General features: G+C 47.9%; 1 protein-coding gene across 1 annotated transcript in view; it reads left to right on the top strand.

Moving 5' to 3' along the window:
• Nucleotides 1-566: 566 nt before the first annotated feature.
• Nucleotides 567-23,968, top strand: part of LOC119391682 (monocarboxylate transporter 10-like) — a 61,722-nt gene continuing 38,320 nt past the window's right edge. Inside the window, exons 1-5 of the mRNA XM_049415370.1 lie at nucleotides 567-811; nucleotides 6,738-6,881; nucleotides 7,842-7,976; nucleotides 15,299-15,386; nucleotides 15,891-16,435. Coding sequence (XP_049271327.1) covers nucleotides 622-811; nucleotides 6,738-6,881; nucleotides 7,842-7,976; nucleotides 15,299-15,386; nucleotides 15,891-16,435 — 1,102 coding nt within the window. The 5' untranslated portion in view covers nucleotides 567-621. The remainder of the gene's footprint in view (nucleotides 812-6,737; nucleotides 6,882-7,841; nucleotides 7,977-15,298; nucleotides 15,387-15,890; nucleotides 16,436-23,968) is intronic.

Consider the following 23,968-nt stretch of genomic DNA (forward strand, 5'->3'; position numbering starts at 1 on the left):
CGATAACAGCGCGACTACGTGGGAGCGCTATGCAAGAGGTCGTAAAGCTTTACAGCAGATGCGCGCCGCGAGCTGCATGACACAGATGTGTGCTGCGCACGACGCGGCGGTCGCGCTAGCCTAAGGCCCTTATCGACGCTTTCTCGTCCGCCGAGTGTGATTTTGGTGCCACACTTTACCGAAGGACACCAGTGTGAGATCGGTTCAATATTTGGAAGCAAGGAGCTAGCTCTTTTGACTACGCAGCGAGGCCCACGGTGTCCCAATTCAATGGGAAGGCTGTGCCTTCCGTAGCATGACTCGGGTGGTGGCTTGATGGAAAGCAGTGCGTGAAATCTATGACGACCGGCAGTCCGCCGTTGCATTGCCCCGAGAAACTTTATAGCAGCCTGAGAGTTCGGACCTCGTTTGACAACGAGAAGGTGGACAGTGAACTTTTGCCGGTTCTTCTGCGGAGTTTGCATCGTGGGAAGCAGATGAGAGGAGCAGTCTGGTATACATGCTGAGGAGCGCACGTCTCAACGCATGCGACTCACCGCAGTGCCGCATGCGTTGATCGCAGCTTTCACTGCAGCTCCAACCGCCATTCCGAGTGCTTCAAGTCGCTCCCAACGTCCCAAGATGACGGCGACCCTTCCGCAGGACTGCTGCTGGGGTATACCGGTGGTGGCTATGTGCGTGTCCTTCCTTCTTTGCATGACACAGTCCAGCACGGGATATTTGTACGTTCTCTTCATGGAGAAGTATGACGTCAATCGCGAGACGGCTTCGTGGCCGGAAAGTATCATCATGCTTACGCAGAACCTGGGCGGTAAGGAACGACACATTGCATTTCGCTGTCGCTTATTTCAGTCGCCTTTAATCGTGCTTCAAAACGTGGCGGACTGGGCGATTTCGAATGTTATGTTTAGTGGGACGTGATACAGCGTTAAGAAAGCAGAATTAGCCGTGTTTTTGTTCGTAATTTGCTTGTATTCGCTCGTATCCTGAGAAAATATTTAAGGGAGAAACAGTATAATGAACCGTGCGCGAATTAGCGAGCACTTGTTTGGAGCAGAAGGGTGTAGTTAAACGTTACCGTGCGCCATCATTGCATCTAATTGCTGCAACCGAACCCGCGTTCCCATTGTCGGACACTAAAAGTGCTCGTAGAATGCAATATATTCTTCGACTGCTATTCACTATGCCGCTCATAGCCCGCCATTGCATTTCTGAAATATCAAAGTTCAGAAAAAAATCATAATTAAGAAAAAATGACTACCCCTATCCTCGAGCTACAGACGCAACGTTCCCTTAAAGATGTAGGAGCCTTTCATTTTTTGAAAGAAAATAAGTTATCATTGATTTACGGCCCCTCTTGCAGGTGATGCGTCTGTAGCTGCAGTAGCAGGTACCACTCTAAGAAAAACCACAATATGTGTGACACTTGTCGACGAGTCCTGACTCGCCGCGTGTACGACTCTTTTTGAAGAGATACGAGAACTCTTTCGGTGGCTGTGAGTTGGTGCGTTCTAGGAGTGTACCTTGACTCTCTCAGGAAGAGTGAAAGGACTCTTATCTGCAGGACCAGCATAGTAAAATAGGAAGCGTGAAAAGGTGGTTTCTAATTTCCAATTAAGCAGTTGAGGTAAAGCTCGTTTACATGTTCGTGTTAGTATAGCCAACTGAAATGTGTGACTGCGACGTGCAGGGTGTCATATGCTGCAAAAAACACTGCAGAAATCGTTAATGCATTAAGCTGGGCTAGTTGGCGTTGATTGTATGCTTCCCTACTGCTAGCGAACACGCGGTTGTCCTGTCTCTTTCTATGTCGTCCTTTGTGCGTGTTCGCTAGCAATATGGAAACTGCAGAAATCGGCATCACGTTTCCCTATTTATTCCTTATGGTTACCAATAAATAAAAATAGCAGTAATGGCTGAGGCGTGATTTGTCATGTTGTCGTTCGTGTTCACCGTGAGCAGCCAGGAAAAAAGCATCTGCAAAAGAAGACGTGATATTGTGATGCGAAAACGGAATTGTAATAAGAGTTTGCAAAACACTCCACATAGGCCCAGGATAGGCTCACAACAAAACAACAAATGCAAACACACATGGCAAGGAACAATGTATTTGCCACTATTGTGTAAAATTCGAGGTGCAAATAGTAGTTTCGCAACATGTCCCTTCGTAACGAATTTGCAGCACAAGATGATGTGCTCGAGCCTCTTTGAAACAACAAGCGAAACAGATTAAGGCTCTTTTGTCTCTTACCACTCATCCGTTTTGCTCAGTCGTCTTGTCCAAACAAGAGGAGTGTAGGACCAAGTGCCTCGTTGACAGGACGAACAGCGCTGATGACTTTCCCATCACGAGTGGCGAGGCGACAGATCATAGCCGCACTTTCTTTTCTCCGAGTGTGGCTGTCAAACGGAGTGAAGAGGCGGGAGAAGCGATGCCAGATTGTGGGACCAACACACGAGGATTGATTATTTCAATTTAAAACCACTCTTGGTACAACACACCGTAACTCTAGACACCTATGGCAGGATTGTTTCGCTTTCAATAATTTCTCAACGAAAACACATTTCCCGCAAAAGAAAGCGGGAACCTCGTTTTGCATAGGCCCAGGCTATGCGCGAACTTCTTTTCTGAAAAACCGCTTCAATATTTGCTCATGGGATAAGCCCAGATTTGCGCCGGCATACTTCGGCCCCCAAGCACACCCTTCGGCAGTCAGGGTCACGCCGTGAGCAATTATTGACCGCGCGTTTTACAAACGTAATGCATCCTAAATACTCGGGTAAACACATGCGAGTGCGAGCACCTGAATGGCACCCAACACGCGCGGACGCAGTCTGCATTGAGATCGGACATGCCATATGCTAGAATTACCGTAAATAACTCCCGCCCAGTCGCGTACACTCACTCTATTCTAATATAATGCCGAACGTCACCGCAGTTGTGGGCAAATCACGAAAACAGCGAACGGAAACAAAGGGAAAAGAGTGCACGGCGGCGACCCCAGCCACGCATGCCGTCGATAGTCTGGAGGTTTTTGCCAGTGCTTTTCAACTTCCCGCCGAGGCTTGTACAATTTAAGCGACTGCCGCGCCGGTTAAATCGTACAAAAATTATGACATGCAGTGCGTCTAAGAGTTCTGCACACAGGCTATTTTTCTTTTCGTTTTCAAGCGTGGATGGACGCACGGTACACCCCCAATATCAATGCAAATGCTATTAGGAGTTACACGAAAGCGCGTGTCAAAACGACATCTTGTGCCTTCAGCAGTACGCACACAACCTACGATCAGCAAACAATTGCCCTTGATAATTGATTGTATCACTCGTATTACGGGAACTTGTACAAAAACGCGCATAACGGTCTCAACTCGTTAATAAAGAGCTTTAGATGGGTGTCTGCAAGAGCCCCGCTGACACAGGCTGCCATTGGAAATGGCTGGCAGCCTACTTCCGCAAAGCTGCTGCAGACGGTCAACTAAAGCTGTATAATTTGTGCCTACAATGTGCTACAATATGGCATGACCGCAACCGAAGATGCGCACGTTTTCTCGAACGCAAAACTGCAAAACACCCAACGCACTCCAAGAGACTGGGCAGACTGAGAGAGGAGGCGCCATCGCCGCGGTACATAGCGTATACCAGGGGTCTCAAACTCACCTCAGCTAGCGGGCTGCAGTCCCGAAATTTAGTCCTGCAAGGGCCGTTATCAGTGCAGTGAACACGGTTGAAACACGGGGGGGGGGGGGGGGGTTGAACAAAATGTCACCTAAAGCTTCCATTTGAAAGAACGCATTTCCCATATCTCGTATATGGGTCATTTCTGAAGGGGATTTGGCGTCAGGATTCAACAAACATATCGATACCGATCTCGAGAATGACCGAAGTCTGGATACCGGTTGTGGAATAGGGAGATTTTGTTCTGCGGTACTGTCTCAGCACATTATCATCGCATGGGATGCCTAAGGAAAAATGCGCTTGAGACCATATTCAATGCAGCCATAGCGCTGAAAACACAGGGACCAAGGAAGAGGACAGGACCCTGTGTTTGGGTCCCTGTGTTTTCAGCGCTATGGCTGCATTGAATGCACCGAACCAACTAGCCTAAAATCTGTTCGCTTGAGACCAGTCCCGTTACTTTAGCTTACCGAGCAAAGCATTATTAATCGCAGTAGGCGAGTAAATAACGCGAGTACCATTTAGCAAAGTGATAAACATTTTTTTCCTCGTGGAGCCGCGGGCCACGTGTTTGAGACCCCTGGCGTATACGAACAGCGTCAAACGCCAACAGCGCGATATATATGACGTATACAGCGCTGTCTTCAACACGGAAGCCAATCGGAATGCTCTACACGAGAGTCACTTGGCTCTTGCAGAAATGTTAACTCTCATTTTCTGATTCTACCTTACAAAAGGGGTCAAGTAGTTAGCCGAACAGAGTCAAGGTGCGGTGACCCTCTTTGGTCTATTTTTTTTAGAGTGTAATTTTGAGGAGAAAGAAAATGCGTTTTATGCAGCCTATAAGGGAGCACGGCGCAGCGCCGTAGGGGACAGGGCAAAAGGCAGTGAAAGACAGTGAAAAATATGAGTACCCACAATACCGAGCGCCAAGCCGGAGTGCCTGTATAACCGTTACAGAAACAGGTGGGTGCTCGGTGGCACTGAGAATCGAAACCAGTATCCTCCCGCATTGGAGGTGGACGCTCAAGCTAGACTGGCTACCGCCGGTTGTCTGTAGCTTATCTTCGCAACCAATTCGAGGTTTGTTGGTGGCTGCCAATTGTAAGTAGTTAACCCGGAGTCGTCAAAAAGAACATATGAGAAATAGAGACGTTATTTGGATCCTCAGGGCGGAAACAAAAAAGATCGCCGAGATATAAAAATAATGCGGCAAAAACCAAGAAATTAAAACCCTGCAAGATTGCACGAATAGCTGTTCATTTCTATATTGAGGCCCCAGCTGGCCACCTATAAGCAAGAAGGCACACCGGATGAAATATTAGCAGCAGGATGACATATGTCTGCCGCAGTATATTTCCCGGAAAATGCTCATCACCTTGTAGTGGCATGCTGTGATATTCACAAGCAGGAAATCCAGTGAAAATCATCTAGCTTTTATGATCACCGTAATTGAAATCTCGCGAAAGATAAGCGGTAAACGTTGAGCATATAGGCTGTTTTCTAAAGCTGGGAAGGAGTCGATGCAATCAGAGTCATCGAAGAATAAGCAAGGGTATAATATATAACATTACAGGCTTGAATGGCAAAACAAAGGAACAGTAAGAGGCAAAAGATGCCGCACAGCAGTTTATGTACTAAAGCATGATTAAAAGAAGAAAGCTGGAGGGCCATTTGTCGCCGCCCTCTTTCAAACAATGAAATCGTGGGCCAAGCTGCTTGGTTATTACTGAGCTGAAATAAATCAGTGTGTCAAAGAAAGTAAATGGTATTGGGTCCAAGGACAACCAAGCTGCTTGGTTATTACTGAGCTGAAATAAATCAGTGTGTCAAAGAAAGTAAATGGTATTGGGTCAAGGACAACCAAAAGCCCGCAACTTCGCCTTTCGCATGCGAGGCCTCGAGCGACCCCGGCGCCATTTCCCGACCACTTTCCTGGCGAATTACGCGTCCTAGAACAAATCCAAGGACTGATAGCCAGTGCCATAACCTACGGCCACGGCACTGGACGTGGCATAATCCTAAGTACCGTAGGCGCGTCATGTATTACGTGAGTGTATAAGGTGAAGTCGAGCCCTTCGCTATGTAAGAAACGAGAAGGGGAGCCGAGTGGCTTGATTTCTGTTAGTAACAATCATAATGAAGCGGATCGATTACGAGTAAATACCAGAGAAAACGTAGGTGGAATCGCTCAATTTTCAATAAATTCTAATAGAATGAAGAGATGATAAGGAATATATATCCCAGAAAACAAGTGATTCTGGTTCAGGGCAAATAAACACACTGAATTAGACGCGGGTAGGAAGCGATTTATTCACGTTTTAAGCCGAGGTCCGGCGTTCATGAGAAGGCCGGATGAAGGCCGGGCCCCGGCCGAAACTTCATGAAGAGGCTTGCATAAGGTTTCGGAGTTGCCAATTATTTGCTTCCAGCGGTTGCAAGTATTCTTGTTTATGCTGTTGTGCGTGGCGGGCGTCTCGGTAGTGCATTTTGCTGGGCAAGTCAACTGTTACTGAACAGTTTCAAAGGTCAATAAGTTACGCCCACATAGCGCAGTGGCCTCAGGTTTTTTTTTTTTTATTGCGAAAGCACCTCGACTCTACCTATCGAGATTTCATGGGTCATGGTCGATGCTCTAGCAAGGCGTTCCCCTGCTCTGCGGCGTTTGTACGCTTCTTTTGCTTCGGCCCCTCGGGCTTCGCGGTCCGCTTCCTTTTCTGCAGAGCGCCTGCCACGCTTGTACGTGTCTCGAGATTCCAACAGCGTTTGGCTTGTCCGGGGCTCTCGAATGTAGTTTCGCACAATACTACCTTTCTTATTGAAGACAAAGCGCCTCTCATTTTTGTGGCCTGTGAATGTTCATAGCGCTTGTCTATTTATATGTGGGCATCTGTACTAACAGCAAAAGGAACGATATTAGGCATGCTTCGTGGATTACTGAACTCATGTTTTAAGGGTAAGAAATGAACCTAAAGCTGAGCTCGAGAAATTATCTCGGCTGCCACGGTGAACCGCGTCCTCGTAATGTTTCACAAGTCACTCTCGCTTGCGTCTCACGCAGGTTTTGTGGTCACCGTGCTTCACAGCAAAGTCCCCATCTTCTACGTGTTGCTTTTTTCGGCTGCCCTCTGTTGCGCTGGCCTTGTGGGCGCTTCCTTCGCACCAGATATGAAGTGGATGAGCGCCATGCTCGGAGGAGTCTACGGTGAGTGCTGCATAAAGTATATACAACTGGTCCGGTCGTGTCTTATGTTATTCAAGGCACACGAAGGGTCGAGGAAGGACGCAATGTGTGCAGCTTAATGATCGTTATGCCTTTCATCTAATTTTATCTGTACAGCGTTGACAGAAAAGCGGCGGGAGCGAGCTTTGCAGAAGCAGCGTGAAAAAGGCGGAAGAACCCATCTCGCGATGACTGATAAAGTTATTGCGATTAGCACGCAGGCAACGTATGAGCATCAATATTTAGATGCGACCTGCTCTCCGACTGCACGCTAAGCATGCTGTTCAACCAATGCCTTAGATAAATGTGAGAAGTGCAGCACACGTTTGGCGTCAAACATTCCAGTTCCCAACAAATTGACTCTCGACCGATGCCTTGCGCCAATGCGCCTGTGGGTTTCGCCGGAGTGTCGATTTCTTAGCCTATTAAAGCATCACCTTCGTAGTTTTTAAGCTCGTGAGACAAGTTATAGTTCTAATTAAGGCTCAGTTCACTTACCTCTAGCTACACACTAACATCGTGCGGCGCTGCGTGGTGGTCAACGGCGCAGCTGAGAAAGTATGGTTGAGGCAAAGAAAAAAAAACGGCTATTTCGGCAGCCCAAGTTGGTAGCGCGGCTCACCGTCTGCAGAGAGGATGACGGAAGAGACAGAAAATATGGGAATCGGAGAAGAGCAGAGCCGCGTGTCCACGGCCCAGGACGTGACGGGTGGTCTCTACGCCGGTTTACCAGCCAAAGTCGCAAAGAAAGTGACGGACTACATTGAAGACTATCTGTGTGTAGCCGCAGGTAGACCTTGGCGACGGAGTGCGGTGACCATGGCGGCTCGTTGAGGTTGAAGTACGGGGCAGACGCACAAGATAAGTTCAAGTGTTTTGCCTGCCCCGCACGCAGTGCATGCAGATGACAGGGCTTTGTCAATCGATGGCGTCGAGGCGCAGGCCAGGAGCATCCGAAGCGTAGTCGCTGGAGTCTTGCGCTGCCTCCTGGAGAGGCCCCAGTCTTGCAGCAGGGTCGAAGTTTCAAATGTGGCCACATGTTGGTCAGAGCGGCCACATTGCAGCAGTCGCCTCAAGGTGAGCCTCGATTGGTCTAGAGCTTTAGAATGGGGCATAGCGCTAGCACACACGGACGAGGAAGAGACCACAATATTGTCACGTGGTTGTCATGGTGAAGAAAGTAAAGAGCAGGCGATAAATATGAAACGCTTTACTGGGTGAATTTGTGCCAAGCAAAAGCAGCAACACCCAAAGTGCAGCGAAAGCGACAAGCACAGACGTCAGTCGTCGGTAATCTGATCATTGGCGGAAGGTATCATCTCTTAAACATCAGCGATCGAACCTTACAGCAAAAAATTAGGCAGGTCCCACGTACCGTGGGAGTCGACGTTATGCGAAGCATGCGGCGGGTAGGTGACTGTGGCGTAACTTTTTTTTCTTAGCGACACGTTACAAAATGTCGCTAAAGATTTGTATAAATTTTATACGCACAGATATATATGTCGAAGACACGCATATGTGTTATATAACAAGTTGCTTACGGTTAGGTAACGCTGCCAATGGCACGTACGCACGTTTCACGAACCCGTGTGCTTGTGTGCAAGAAGTTCTTGACAGTTCTTGAACAAGGGCATCATCACCATGATCAGTGCGCACCAACAGCTGGTCATGACATGTTATAGGATCCGGTCGTGATCGTGGTGACGAGGGGTCCATGTGTAGTGAAGTATGTGGTATAGTAGAGCTGTTGGAATTTGTGGATGCCTCGGTCATTTCGCCGACAAATTGTCTGTCGACAGAGCCGGCGAAATGTTGGAACCTGAAGCCACCCTTCGCGTTGGTGAGGTATAGGCCGTCGAGGCTGGTAGGCCTGGATAGTGCTACGTGGACCAACATCAGTGGATGGTGTTTGTCGTATTCGTAGACTACTTGGGCGTACGTGGCCTACGTAGCCTAGTCTACAAAGCGGCTGTCAATCAATCTGGCATCATCCTCGGTCAGCATGAGGCCATCTCGCAGCCTCGTAAGAAATGAAGACGACACTGCGTCGTTCTGGTGGACGAAGTGCACTTTACGGTGCGGTGATGTGGATATCATATGTAACCTTCGTTAATGTATTCCTCCGGGGTCGAGCAATGCTTCAATATAGCTTGCTGAATCACTGAAATACAAACGTAATGTTCATTAGACTGCTATAAAAGCGGAGCCAACACTGGAACTACAGATGTTAATCTGATATGACGCCCGCATCGTAGGAGTACACATCGTAGGAGTATCATGTAGTGTTTATTGCTTTCTTGTAAAATTAGATAGCCAGCACCACAACCAGAAGTGACGTTGCGCCGATATTACGCCTGCGTAGGCTGTTTTTTCCAAACCAGTTTATAGACCTGGCGTGGCTCAGTGGTAGAATACCTGATTGCCGCGCAGAATGCTTGGGTTCGATTCCTGCTGGGATCCTAATTTTCATTTTTTCCATTCGTTGAGTCAATGCTGCCGATGTTGGTTTTCCTTAGCGCTCTAGCATTTAAGTTACCAATATCTGTTCTCGCCGTTCTTGGGTAGATATAAACTGTCAATCACCTGTGGCGCATACCCGTACACCGCGGCCCGTGGTAAACGGGTATGTGCCACACGTGTCTAGTGGAAAGGGTTTGACGACGTACGCGACAGGATTTTAAGGTTATTCATGTCATGACCCGGCAGTCATATTCGTCAAATCCTCTTACCCTCCCATGCAAATTTTGGTCTGCACCAAGTTAAGGACGCGATCATGAGAGCACCCAGACGTAGGCGGCTAGATAGATAGATAGATACGTAGATAGAAACGCTCAAAGTGCCAGAGGTTCGCTAAGAAATGCTTCGCATTTAATACTTCTCGTTTTACATTCCGCATAAGAAAGCGGACTTTCTTTTCTTCGGTCATGATAGGGTCGGCGTGGCGAAAGAAGCGGGTCACCTCCTCCGTGTAGATCGCGATGTTTTCATTGGGAAGCTGCATACATGTCTCCAGCATAACTGCGGCCCTTTCCTTGTGGACGACGGTCGTGAAGGTGTTTAGGAACGTCGGCCGAAAGAGATCCCAGGTTTTAAGTGTGGATTCTCGGTTTTCAAACTACGTCCTAGCGGCGTCTTCTAGGTAGAAGTAGACATTACACAGTTTCTCTTCAAGTCCCAGTTCTTAAACGTTGCCACTCGGTCGCACGTCTCCAGCAAGCTTTATGGGTCTTCAAACGATGCTCTGCCGAATGTCGGTGGCTCCCTGGGCTGCTGCCTCACGACTGTCACGGGTGACACAGCGGCCGTCATCACGGCTGTTGTCACGGCTGTTGCCGTGGTTTTTGGCGTATCGGGAAGGAGACTGTAATCTGGCGGTAGTCCCTGCTGCCTGCGGCTGGTTCCAAGATTCGTGTTTTCTCTAGTGCCGTCTTCTTCGTCTTCTAATCTGTTGTCCGCAATGTCCGACCAGACAGCATCACCGACTGCTACAAGAGCATTCATAGATTTTCTCAAGAGTACAGGACTTGACGATAGACTTTAAGAAGACCACTGTGCTACGTGGTTATTGTACATACGCATTACCTCTTCCTGTCCCAATCATTATTTTCATTACTCTTTTTCCTCCTTCTCCTTTTCCCATGTGCAGGGTAGCAGGCTAGAGCGCTCAATCTCAGGCCGACCTCTCTGCCTTCTAAGAAATTCGCTCTATTCGCGGCTTGGGCTTGGGTCAGCGCTTCGCGGGAGCGTCCGGATCATGATCGAGGCCCAAAGGATAAAAACCAGCGGAACCAGCGTCGACTTCTTTTCGCTGTGTCCTGTGTTTTCCGCTGGTTTTTATCCTTAGTGACAATGTACCAACTAGCCCAGTACCACGCCTTCGTATGATCGAGGCAGCACGTCCACCAGATGTCACGTGGTTGTGACGGTGAATAAAACGAAACACAGTCGATAAAGATCAAACGCTTTATTGGGTAAACTTGTGCCTCGTAAAAGAAGGAGCTCTCAAAATGCAGCGTAAGCGACAAGCGCAGATGTCGGTGTAGCCACTTGCCCGTGCGTCTACATGCTCGTTTCCTGGGATTCCACACGTGAAATGTTGTTACGACAGTCACATCAACACTTCGGCCCTTTGTAGAGTTCATCTCTTGGCGATATAACACACGTTTACGCTCGCAGCCTTGAGAGTGCAGCGGGCTGGGGCGCGTGCCGTGCCGACGGATAGGCGCGCGAGGCCGCAGCCAGAAGCGGTTTACGACAGCAGGCACGATATATCTGAGAGAGGCTTCTTGCAAAAAACTTGGCGCAAGTGTCCAAAAGATTACTATCGCACCGAAAAGCGCTACAATCCAAGCAAACGCGGCCTCGAAGCGCGTATACCCGTTAAGTGCGACAATACGTGTTAACGCCGTTCTCAGAACAGGCGTGTCATCGCCTGTGCTTAACCCGTTTCCACAGCGCGGTGGTGCTGGTGACCTGTATTGCCATCGCTTCTCAATGAGAAAGAGAACCAGTAGTAAAAAAGCATTTTCCCGACAATTGGGTATTTCTCTATCTATTGGACAACATGTATTAGACTATCTCTCTCTCTCTTTTTTTTATCTCTTCACACGAACTTATGTTTACATGATGTATTCTGTCCGCCTCTAGCGACTCTCATTCTATAAATCTCTTCCCAGCTTTTTTTTATAGCGAAGCTTGATACAGCTAGGCGAAACCAAAATTCGTCTGACCTATGTGCACAAAATCACTTAGCGCGTACGTGCCAGAGAAAGAGGATAAGCCCACAAGCCCTACTATTCACCACTGGTGGTCTACTAAAAACGAAGAGGTCGTCCTCGGCCAGAAACATCTGTGCCACAGAAAATGCACAAATCCCAATTCTCACCACTGCTTCACTAAAGATGAAAAAGGGAACACACAGGCAGTAAACACCAATTACGATTTGTGGACTAACGTAACCAATAATTGAGAAAGACTTTAATGAAGCGTAGGGATTAGCCCAATCAAAAACAGCGAGGCCGCGCGTTTCAGCTTTGTTGGTTAACCATCTCTAAGGAGTGCTTCTAGCGCAGGCGTCAGTCCAAAACACACTTCCTGGTGTCTGGTGCAATACTGTTGAAAATCAAGTCACGTTGGAAAGAAAGTTGGTCTTACTTGTTCTGTCCTCCCGTGTTCTCCGGCAAATGGACAAATGAAGTCATAGTTACCTGCTTTCACCTTTACTTTGCTGGCGCTCTATTCCGCGAGTATACCAAATGTAATCTTAATTTTTGCTTTGCTTGTTTTTTTTCTGTGATTATGTTCGATCCTACCAACCGTCATACGACTGAGGTCAGAGGACCAGCGGGTTAACTGCAAGGGCTAATTCAATGGCCTCCTGAAAGAAACTATGGTTGGCCTTGTGATAGCAAGACTGACAGGTGCTGGGATCAGGAACACTGGCCGTCTATTTCAGTTAGCGAGGACAGAACGGAGCACTAACATTGCTCCTGGGCTCTAATGACAGGGGAACGGGACTTGACCCTTCGCTGAAAGTCATAATCCAGTATGCCCCTCATAATTATGTGTGAAGCAGCGCATGGAACAGGATGAAGCAGAGGAAACTTTTATGGCTGCTTCGCGCTAGTGGCAGGCCTCGGAAACTGAGCACCAGTTTCAGTTTGAAGAAAAATGCGCGCTCGTAGCGGTTGCCGGGCATCCCAAGATTGCTGGAACGAAGTGAGGTTGATGTGGATGTTCGCATTTATTGTCTTTCACGGGTTTTTACACATTAAGGAATTTGATTGAACTGTAAAGAACTCTTCTTTTCTTTATCTGTCTTTTGTATTTCTTATTTTGTGAATTTTAAAGCGGGCGAAGCGCGGCAACCGGTTGACTTGTGTTCGCAGGGCTAGCCTCCGCTCCTCCTTGCCACTCGCTCACCGATATCAGAAATTGGATAGCGCTTGGTGATCTCGCTCGGTTGGCGCGCCAAGTATGAATACGGGAAAGATCAGACATTTTATGTGGCGTGCAGCGAACGGAAGCCGCAGTGAGCCACGTCTAGCAGGTCAACCATGCAATAGATAAAGATGAGAACTGAATGAAGATGAGAATGAGATGAAGATGGCTGAATGGGGGCATCACATGTGTCGCGCGGCTCTGTGGTGTGTTAACCCAGGGATTTTCAGTTCCGCGAAGGTTTTTCAGGATTCCTAGTGACAACGGGTGAGCACGATTATTTGGGTCCATTATTTGAGTAGGTATTCATTTTGCATGAGTACATGAGTAAACTCAGCTCTCTGCAAGCCTGACTTGACTGACATAAGCGCAGTGTCGCTAGACTAATACGTCATGGCGACAGCCTACCTGATACCAGTGCGTGTTGGTTTGGCTACGCAGTTTGTTCACCTTTTACTCTTGGCACGTAGTTCAAATGATGTGAAGCAATTATAGGCTTCTTCCTGTTCATGGAAATGCATGTAGCCAGTTTGAAACTTCGTGGGCCTTATAATACTGTGGCTGAAATACATGTAACGGACACACTGATTCTTTAAGAAATCGTTGGACAGAGATTGCCGCTGGAGCCAACGTTTCGACAAGTGGTCTTTTCTTCGTCAAAGCAATGCTGCTGCCCTGACGAAGACAAATCAGCTTGCCGAAAGATCGTCTTCCGCGGCATTCCCTGTTCAACGATTTCTCATCGCTTCAAGCCTCCATCTTTCCCCTCACCACCTTCTGTCTTGTTTGGTACTCATGTTCTGTAAGAAAAATATGTGCACCGTCATAACAGACCTGATCGAGTCAGGCACGACGTGGCCTCCTCGTGATTGTTAATAATTTTCGTATTACTTCGAATATTCTGAGTTCAATGTGTGCTCTTTATGCGCATATTTCAGTTAATTAAAGCTGCTTTTGCAGACCGACACTTTCAGACTACGCGTATGTCTCTGTTTTTTAGTACGAAACGTGTGATTAAAAAAGATTAAGTTTCACTTGTGTTGATCGAGTTTGGTCTTCTGGAGAAGTAGGTCAGCTTTATTTTGTCCACTTCAGAACACACTAACAAAAATTTAAGAAATGGTTAACTAAATTTAACGAATGGCCGCGTTGCCCGAGCGGCCAGCGGACCCGCAAGAGAGCACGAACTAATTCCGCTTGCATGCGAAGTGGGAAAGGAGGGCTCCCGCGGTGACCCTCCCCCTCTCGGCTTCGCACCTTTTCTTTTTATCTGCTGACCTGACCAGTGACGTTATGAAATAAACATTTTCTTTGTGAGTCATTTCTAGTTGCATACCCGGCAGCCGCCAGTGGTGGAAGCGGCGCTGTCGCAGCGTGTCAGCATGCGAGAGCGCGTCTCACGGGAGGTATTAGGGGGACTACATGAAGGACGGTCGTTCATGTATGCTCCCTAGGAGGTGTATAGAGTTTCCGCCCCCTGCTAGTGGTGCTAACCTGAAGGACGAGCGAAGCTGGATGGCCTACCTTGTTTCTCTTTAATATTTTTCTTTCTTTTTTCTCTTTCTCGCTCTTACTATCTTCCTTTCTCTTTCTTTCTATCTCTTTCTCTCTCTCTGCTTCTTTCTGGCTCTTTCTATGCTTTTCTATGCTATTCTATATTTTTGTGTCTTCATTCCCTTTATTTCTCTCTATTTTTCTATTTAGTTTTCTCTCTATCCCTTCCTTTCTCTCTTTCTTTTTACTTTTGTCTCTTTCTTTCTCTATCTTTCACGTGTTTCACGTGTTCCACTTCGCCGAGCAGAGTTTACCTGCTGTACTCGGTAGCGGGGCTTGCCCGATTCCTGTGGCGCATACCCACCTGAGGAGTTTTGAACGACGGAGCAGAGGTTACCGATAGTTTAAACTACTTCGCTGTTAAAAATTAGAAAACAAGACGGTCACTGCCAGCTTCATATTTCCGTTGGTTTTCGCCGTTTTGTCCTGTTTTGTAAGCTGCTTCACAAACACGTTGTGAAGATTAGACGCCAATACGCCTAATGGTGACCTTGCGCCAGCAAGTATTTCGTTGAGCAAAACAAGGAGAATACATGCATTGCACAGATATTAAGTGTAGAACCAAAACTGGGAACAAATACAAAAATGTCCTAAACAAGTGTACTTTTCTTCACAGTTTGGTACTTGCTGTAGTAGGCATGCATAAGAATGCTTTAACGCTTATTTCATAGAATCATTGGACGGCCTAGGCAGTGACTGGACAGTCCATGAATGCCTCCGACACAAAATACATAGATGTATATCCGTACGATTCTCCAAAAGCAGTTTCTGTGTTTCCAGCAAAAGAGAGAAGGCGTTCTTTAAAAAAAATCTAGGTTTGTAACCGTTTTCGACAGCATTTTTAATGCTAAGAATAAAAAAAAACTATTACTATTTTCTGATATGATGTACTTCGGATGTTACAGGCACGGGCTCTGGAGCATCGATCATTTCCTTCACCGTGTTCACGATGTTGTACTTCGACAAGTACAGAGCCACGGCCACATCCTGCAAGTACGTCGGCGGGGCCGCATCTGGACTTGCCGGACCCCTAGTTTTCTCGGCTGCCGTAGCGAATTACGGCATGGGAGGAAGTCTGCTTATCGGTGCAGCGATCGGACTGCATGCCCTGCCACTAGACATGTTCCTCCGCCGGCCACGACCGCTCGTATTGAGGTTTCCCTGCTGCAGATCACGGAACCTACCGTCCGAAAATGACAAAACTACGAATGCTTTGACGCGAGAAATGAGTGATGCTGTCGGACCTCGGGAATACTTCAACACGGGGACAGTTGACTGTGTGTCCAAGTGTAAATCGAATTTAGATGCTCAAGCACAAAATATAGAACTTACCGATACGTCCTGTGGCGATAAAACTTCAAGTTACGTGAAACGCGAAAGTGAAACTTCCCAGACGTCACCGCAAGTAATGTCCACAACGAGCCTACGAAGAACGTTTGATGGGAATGGCGAATCTCTGAATATGAACGGCGACTATGGGTCCAATTGTCATCGCAGCAGCATGGGCGTTCCTTACAGAAAGACGGCGTCCACAGAACGGCAGCCGTCGCCCTCTAAGTCAAGCAAAAGTATTTTGGAACAGTTGACCATTTTTCGCATGCTTGCTTTTTATGTACTCCTCATCGTGTACGCCCTGTGCGATTGCACCATATCGATGCACACGACGACCATCGTAGACTACGGTCGCGACAAAGGTTCTGCACTCGAGAAGGCTAAGTTGGTGCTCACGTACAATGCAGCGGGTCAGTTTGTGGGAAGGACGCTATTGCCGTTTGCCTCGGACAACGTGGCAAATAGCCGGTGCCCGTTTGCCGTCGCTTGCTTCGTCGGTGCCGGTGCATGGTTGGCTCTCATACCGGTCGTGCAGTCATTAACTGCTTTTGTGGCGTTAAACCTGGTGTTAGGAGTGTGCCAGGGATACGTGACATGTATCCGAAGCGTCCTGGTCAACGACTACTGCGGAGTGGAGCGGCTGCCTACGTTCTTCGGAATACTCGGAATGGCCTTGGTGCCGCTGTCGTTCAGTGGACCAACAATTATTGGTGAGTGGAACCAGAATAACGCGAATCTGCTGACTCTTGATGACCCTTAGTTCATGAACTTGCGAAAGAGGGCACCACCCATCCTTTCCAAGTATTATATCCTGCGTGCCCTCCAAACGAGGGCACACAGGATACAACAACAACAACAACAACAATAATAATAATAAAAAATAATAATAATAATAATAATAATAATAATAATAATAATAATAATAATAATAATAATAATAATAATAATAATAATAATAATAAATTATTGTGGGAATCGATGTTATGCGAAGCATGCGCGGGATGGTGTGTTTGGCGTAATTTTTCGCGTTGAGCGAAATGTTACGGAATGACGCTAGAGAAATGTGGAAGTGGTATACACACATTCATATGTTGAAGAGTCGCATATGTATTATATACCCAGTTTATAGTTGCATAACGATGCCAACAGCAACATGAGTGTTGCCAACACCAGACGCGGTAAGCTGATATGTAGTGCTTATATTGTTCAATACTGAATAGCGCGAATCCGAACAGGACCAAGAAGGAACACAGATGCGCAGGACAGGCGTTACTCGCAACTAAGCTTCATTCAGGAAAGTTTCGCTAGATATATACACAGACGAGTGGCACGCGCAGGCGCATCGCAGGTACGTTACAGTCACAGTTGCGCTTCTTGTGTCCCTGTCTTTTGTGCGCATCAGTTCCCATCAAGATGAGTCACCGTTAGTTATGCTTATACTGGACCATTATGACGGAGAACGCACGCACCTTTCGCCAACCCGTGTGTATGTGTAGAAGGGGTTCTTGACAGTTCTTGAACAAGGTCATCATCACCGTGATCAGTGAGCACCAGCAGCTGGACCGGACTTGCTAGTCGGATCCGTTCGTGATCGCGGCTACGAGGAGTCTAAGTGCAGTGAAGTGCAAGGTATAGTACTGGTGGTGGAAATCCTGGATGCCTCTTACGATGAAATGATCTATGATGCCTCCTGTCCTGGACGTGGCAGCGAGGTCTTTTGATGCCCTGTCAACATCGAAGCCGTCTTTCACGCAGTATAGGCACCGGGCGGCCGTCGTAAGGCGCCGGCTACGCCTCTCCCGAAAAGCGCCCCAAGCGGCGGCAGGGACAGCACTGGCATGTGAAGCAGACGACGCGGAGCAGGCTCTGCTACTTTCGGCACTTAATAAGAACTTGTTGTTGGGCGAGTTGGTGAGTACTTAACATCGTGGTTTAGCGCTAAAGAAAGACAGACACATGTGAGAGACAGGACAGGCGCTACCTGTCCTGTCTCTCACATGTGTCTGTCTTTCTTTAGCGCTAAACCACGATGTTAAGTACTTTCGGCACGTATTCGAAGAGAAGCGCGGCGTTTCTTCTTGAGCAATTCGAAGCTGTATGCTGTTGCGTTTGTTGCCGAGAGGCAAAGAGAAGCGGCAGCAACAGTGTTCTTTTGAAAAATTCACGAAGCGTTCGACTCTCGGACATGTGTTCTGACAACGGGGCCCGTAGTCGGGCTTCAGGCAGACTCCCGCGCAGCCATTTGCGGTCGTGGACGCGTTTAATGACCGCCAAGTCATCTAGAAAGAATGGCACGGTGTCCCTCTCATGTACACACCGATGAGTGCTGTCGGAACATCAAACGAGTCAGCTTTTGCGTGTTGCTGTGCTTGTAGGCGTTTGTTTTCGTTCGGAGACAGACCAGAGGGGGCACGATGCCTCCTCCCTTTCGGGACTGCAAATGAGGCAGGCCCGATTGGCGACACGATGTAAAATAAGCGTCTTTGCATTTTAACTGCCGAATTCGCTGTTCCTCATTATTGTCTGGAAGCCCCTGGCGCGAAGGCGAGTCCTGACAGCGCAAGTGCACCCATGGCGCTGCTAGTTTTCTTGCGCTGCAGTTTCAAAGACTTGACCAGCTGGCGTACGCGTTTTCGTGCGTCTGCTCTAGAGAAGGGTCTCCGCTTGCACGAAGCAGGTCACGTGCACGACATCACGGAATATAAAGGCGACAACGAGTGCAAATAGCGCTGCAACTGCGCCCCGCAGACGGAGCTTAACGCGATAAGCTACGATGTGGAGCTAGATGTAAGTAGCACCATTTCTATTTTTTAAATGCGAAGCATTTCTTAGCGAACCCTAGGCACATTGAGCGTTTCTATCAAGGTATCTTTTTATCTAGCCGCCTACGTCTGGGTGCTCTCGTGATCGCCTCCTTAACTTGGTGTAGACCAAAATTGGCATGGGAGGGTAAGCGGATTTGACGAATATGACTATCTGCTCATGACATGAATAAAGTGAAAATCCTGTCGCGTACGTCGTCAAACCCTTTCCTCCAGACACGTGTGGCACATACCCATTTACCACGGGTATCGGTGCACGGGTATGCGCCACAGGTGATTGACAGTTTATATCTACCCAGGAACGGCGAGAACGGACCTTGGTAATTAAAATGCGAGAGCGTTAAGAAAAATCAACAACGTCGGCGTTGACCCAACGAATGCAGAGAATAAAAATTAGGATCCGAGCAGGAATCGAACCCAATGGTTCTGCGTGGCAGTTAGGTATTCTACCACAGAGCCACGCCAGGTCTAGAACGTGCTCTGGAAAAACACCCTATGGAGGCGTAATGCCGGTGCAACGTCAGTTGTGGTTGTGGTGCTGGCTATCTAATTTTTTAACAAAGCAATAAACACTACACATGTACTCCTATGATACAGGCGTCATGTCATGTTAACGTCTGTGGTTCCAGTGTTTGCTCTGCTTTTATAGCAGTGTAATGAACGTTACATTTGTATTCCTATATGATTCAGCAAGCTATATTCAAGCGTTTCTCGACCCCGGAGGAATACGCAAACGAAAGTTACTGTATGATGTTCACATAATCGCACCGTAAAGTGCACTTCACTAAGAAAATACTGACGTATACGTGCTGTAACGTGGGTGCTCACGTTACTTCAGACCATAAGTTACCCTTTGAACGCCAGTGTAGTCGACGTGCCTAGTAAGACCACGATGTGTACGCAACTACTACACTTACAAAAACACGTCGATCCACCTCGTAACGCTTGGTTCAACACAAAAAAATGCAGCATAGAACTACTCGCTGACTGCTTCGCATGAAACCGATTCCCACAAGGCGTGGAATCTGCCGAATATTTAATACTTTGTTATTCTGTCTACACGTTAACATTGCCTCCCAACATTTGAAAAAAATACCCTACGTCTCCTATTCGATTTTCGGCTTTCTTTACGCAATGCTTGGCCGATCGCACATGTTGTTCCTCCGTAGTACATATTGCAAACTCCTGCTCCCGTTTTGCTTTCCTTTTCTTTTCGATGCGTCGCCGATTCTAATATTTCAACAGCTATCTTCAGTCTATCTATTTCATGTAGCTTGACGCAGCGAGGGCCGTCGTTGGCGGCCGGTGCGCGAACAAGGCTGTCGGCGACCGCGACTGCAGGCGGGAACCGATGGAACTGGATCTACTCCCTAGCTTTATCCTAGTTTGCATAGCTGTTTGTGCAGCCTACAGCTCAGCCTGTCTGCCCGGGCTCGGTTCTTGGGGCCTTTCGGCAGCGAAGGACACAAGCGACAAGAGCACAATGAAGCGCAGCCACCATCCAGCACCGCGTCCCCGCAGCAAGCGCCTGCTCCTTTCTGGCACTCACATGCCATTAGTTCCACGCCTCCACCGAAAGAGGCGCCACCAGTCCAAACTCGCCCCGCGCTCGTTGCCTATAAGGGCCAGACGTTGTTGGGCCTTGACATAGGCGTGCGCAGGGTTCCCCATCAGGGAGGGCAAAGGTTCATCGCAGCGCCCCCCCCCCCCCCCGCCCTACTAAGTCAATGTATGGGGCAGATTTTGCGCCACCCCCCTCTTAGGTGACTAGAAGGGTCAATGTACGGGGCAGATTTTGCGCCCCCCCTCTTAGGTGATTAAGGGGGGGCGGCCGCCCCCCCCCCCTGCCCCCCCTGTGCGCACGCCTATGGGCCTTGATAAATCAATGCAGAAGTCACCGGCAAAGATGAGAGGCCTGGTTCTCTCAACAGGTTTATTGTAGGAAGCATTGACCCTGGTTTTCGCGTAATCCACGTGGTCCGCGGCGAGTGCATGGTAGTTGAGCGTCTTCCAGGGGTGTTCTGTCTTCAGCTTCCTCACTTTCCTTGCGTCCGCCGCGGTGGTGTAGCGGTTACGGTGCTCGGCTGCTCACCCGACGGTCGAGGGTTCGATCCCCGTCGCGGTGGTCGCATTTCGATGGAAGCAAAATGGTAGATGCCCGTGTACAGTGCGAATTTGGTACACGGTAAAGAATACCAGATGGTAAAAATTTCCGGAGCCCTTCGCTACGGCGTCTCTCACAATCATGTCGTGGTTTTGAGACATCAAACCCTAACAATTATTATTATAACTTTGCTTGCGTGTCAATTTGTGTGTTCGCAGTTACTCTGTTGGTGGAGACTCTATCACCTGTGGCACACACCCGCATAACATAAACTCTGGTATACGGGTATGTGCCACACGTGACTGAGAGAAAGGGTTTAACGATGTACGCGACAGGTATTTTGCGTTATTCATGTCATAACAAGTGAATCGTGTTCGTCATACACTGATTCCCTGCTATGCCAATTTTGGTATAATACAAAAGTTATGGAGACGACCAGGAGAGCGCCCAGACGTAGGCGGCTAGATAGATAGATAGATACGTAGATAGAAATGGCCAAAGTGCCTGACGTTCGCTAAGAAATGCTTCGCATTTAATAATAATACTATCTGGGGTTTGACGTGCCAAAACCACAATATGATTATGAGGCACCCTGTAGTGCAGGGTTCCGGCTATTTCGACCGTCTGGTGTTCTGTAACGTAAATCCTATGGTTGGTAATTTTGCAATAATAGGTGATTAATTGGAGGCGAAATAAACGACAAACCTGACATCGCAGAGTACACGGGCCTCTAGCATTTCGCCTGCACCGAAATGCGACCGCCACGGCCGGGATCGAACCCGCGACCTTCGGGTAAGCAGTCGAGCACCGCAACCGCTATACCACCGCGGCGGACTAATACACAAGATATGTACGCGAGAAAAAGGCGTTCGACACGGACAAACGCTGGACTTTCAACTGTGCTGTACGGATGGAACAATGCCGTATAAAACATCCCACGCATGCGCACCCTCATCTCCTCCCACAAAACCTGAAGCATCGTATTTATTTATCTATCTACTTATCCTCGTCTCCTCGCGTGTCGTTAGAGAAGGCGAGGACGTGCATGCGTGGGATTATTTCGGGGACAACGAACCTTCCAATAAAGCACAGTTAACAGAACATCATTCATCCATGTCTAACACATTTTCTTCTTGAGTACGCGCCCTGTGTATTCGCTGGTAACCCCATTTTTTTTTCATGTTCATAATGCACCAAATGGCACAAGAGCTCGCGCTTATGCACCTTAGATCATATTTTGGGAGTGGCAGCTCGAAACTATAAGTTCGTAATATCAACACAGTTATCGGCACACGCTCGGATTTTAGTGCCGCGTGAATATTTTGATAGTTTTCTAGGACAATCGTTTGTGTTTGGGGAAAGCGCAGCGATGCGGCGCGCTTTGTAGGTGTTAAGAACCCACGCATACCAGGAAAAAGACGTAGTCGAACAGTTTTCCCGTTGAATCACTTTCATCAAGAAATAGATATAAACGCCACTGGAAAGAACTTAAGAGCAGACGAGTGATGTATGTTAACTGCTCATATTTTTTTGCGCGTGATCTCAATTTACTAGAAATCCGGAAACACTCAAATTCGTATTAAATGGAAAGAGAGTGCAACGAAAAGCAACGGCAGTGCAATGGAAAGTGAATAGCAGACACATTTCCAAATTTATGTATCATTCAGTGTCGACAGTTTGGCGAGTCATCTGGGTCCGGTGTATTGTTATCACTTTGAATTCAATAGAAAGAAGCGTGCAGCCACATTTCTGCTTCTTAATTACATGTATTATATATATATATATACATATATATATATATATATATTAGGGCGCAGAGGCTCCCAAACAAACCGCTGTCATTCGATATCTCCGAATACGCAAGTTCTGTGCCCTTGCTGTATGTACAGTTGAGGCTAAGGGCCGTGTTTTGTCAAATGTCGAAGCGAATGGTCCCTTGTTTGTTTTCTTCGATATTATTGCTTTTTAAGTCGTTCTTTGCTTGAGTGTTTCAATGCTGCTCTAATGTGTTTCCACTTAATTGCCACTAACTTGCTTTCGATGCAGGTTTTTTTCGAGACACCCTCGGCTCGTACGACAACTTCTACCGGATGCTAGGGGCCGTGAACATTGGCATCGCGGCACTCCTGTTCGTTTTGGTGTGGCGTGACAAGATGCGAAGGAAATCACGTGACTTACCTACTAACTCACCGGGAGAGTGAATCGAATCGGTGATGTAGTTCGGGCCAATTTATGCATACATATTTCTTTTTTTTGTAAATCACGAAAGTTGCACGTAATTCGACATCTTCATCATCGAGCTTCAAGGGTGACATGCGAGCTGACCACGCCCGCCGCGCAGGAAACGCGACCTCTCGTTACATCAGACCGCAACTACACACCCGACGAGGAAGCGGCGATGCTTGAATAAAGGCGCGCCGAAACAATCTCTGCTCAGGAAAATTGGCAAGCATTCTGAAATACACAAGTAGACAGCTTATTCTCTCTGGGTGCAAGTTGTGGTGCTGATTTGTTTGTTTTTCAAGCCGTGAACAGGGGCGACAAAGTAGTTCGCCTGTCTGCGAGAAGAAGCGCCGCAGTGGCCGCCCCTGAGTTTTATGCTTCACAGAGAAGGAAAAGCTTGATATCGTGGTTTTCCTGCGCAAAACACGAAAGAAATAGACAAGCACCAAACACGATACACCCGTACTCGTGAGGCGACTTGCGGCTTTTCACGATAGGACACGGCAACGATGCGCCATAATTCAAATTTCGTCCCTTCCTTGTTGCGGTAGTTCATGTCTGGCGACCGCAGTGGTGGCATGTCGTGCACGCCGGGCGCGATCAGTTTCGACATCGCTCTCAAAATTCAATGATGAACATCTGAAATTACGCGCAACTTTTGTTATTAATAAAAAAAAAATAGGTATGCCATAAATTGCCGTGCACTACAGCTTTGTATTACTGTCACGCAGCTGTAGCGATGAATACAGCTGGACACAGCCGGTAAAGATGAAACGCTTTATTGGCCCACTTGTGCCCAGTAAAACGAAGATTCCAAGTACAAGAAATAATCGCTGTACAATGATAACGGCGAACACAGACGTCCAGCGTCGACAAACGTGCTCGTATGTGAAATGCGTCTCCTTTTATAGATGCCTTGTCCAACCTTCCAGCGTTATCGCTGGTGCCCACGTTAACTCCAGAATAAATTCGGTTAGCCGTGTCCTGCGTGTAGTCATAGCCGAACAGTCTGTAAGAATCGCGAACTTTCCAGACTGCGGCGCGACCTGGGACGAGTATTGGTAACAGGGTTTTGTGGGTAAGACCCCATCCCC

This window comes from Rhipicephalus sanguineus, chromosome 4 (assembly GCF_013339695.2).
Source record: "Rhipicephalus sanguineus isolate Rsan-2018 chromosome 4, BIME_Rsan_1.4, whole genome shotgun sequence".
In the NCBI taxonomy this organism is placed as follows: domain Eukaryota; kingdom Metazoa; phylum Arthropoda; class Arachnida; order Ixodida; family Ixodidae; genus Rhipicephalus; species Rhipicephalus sanguineus.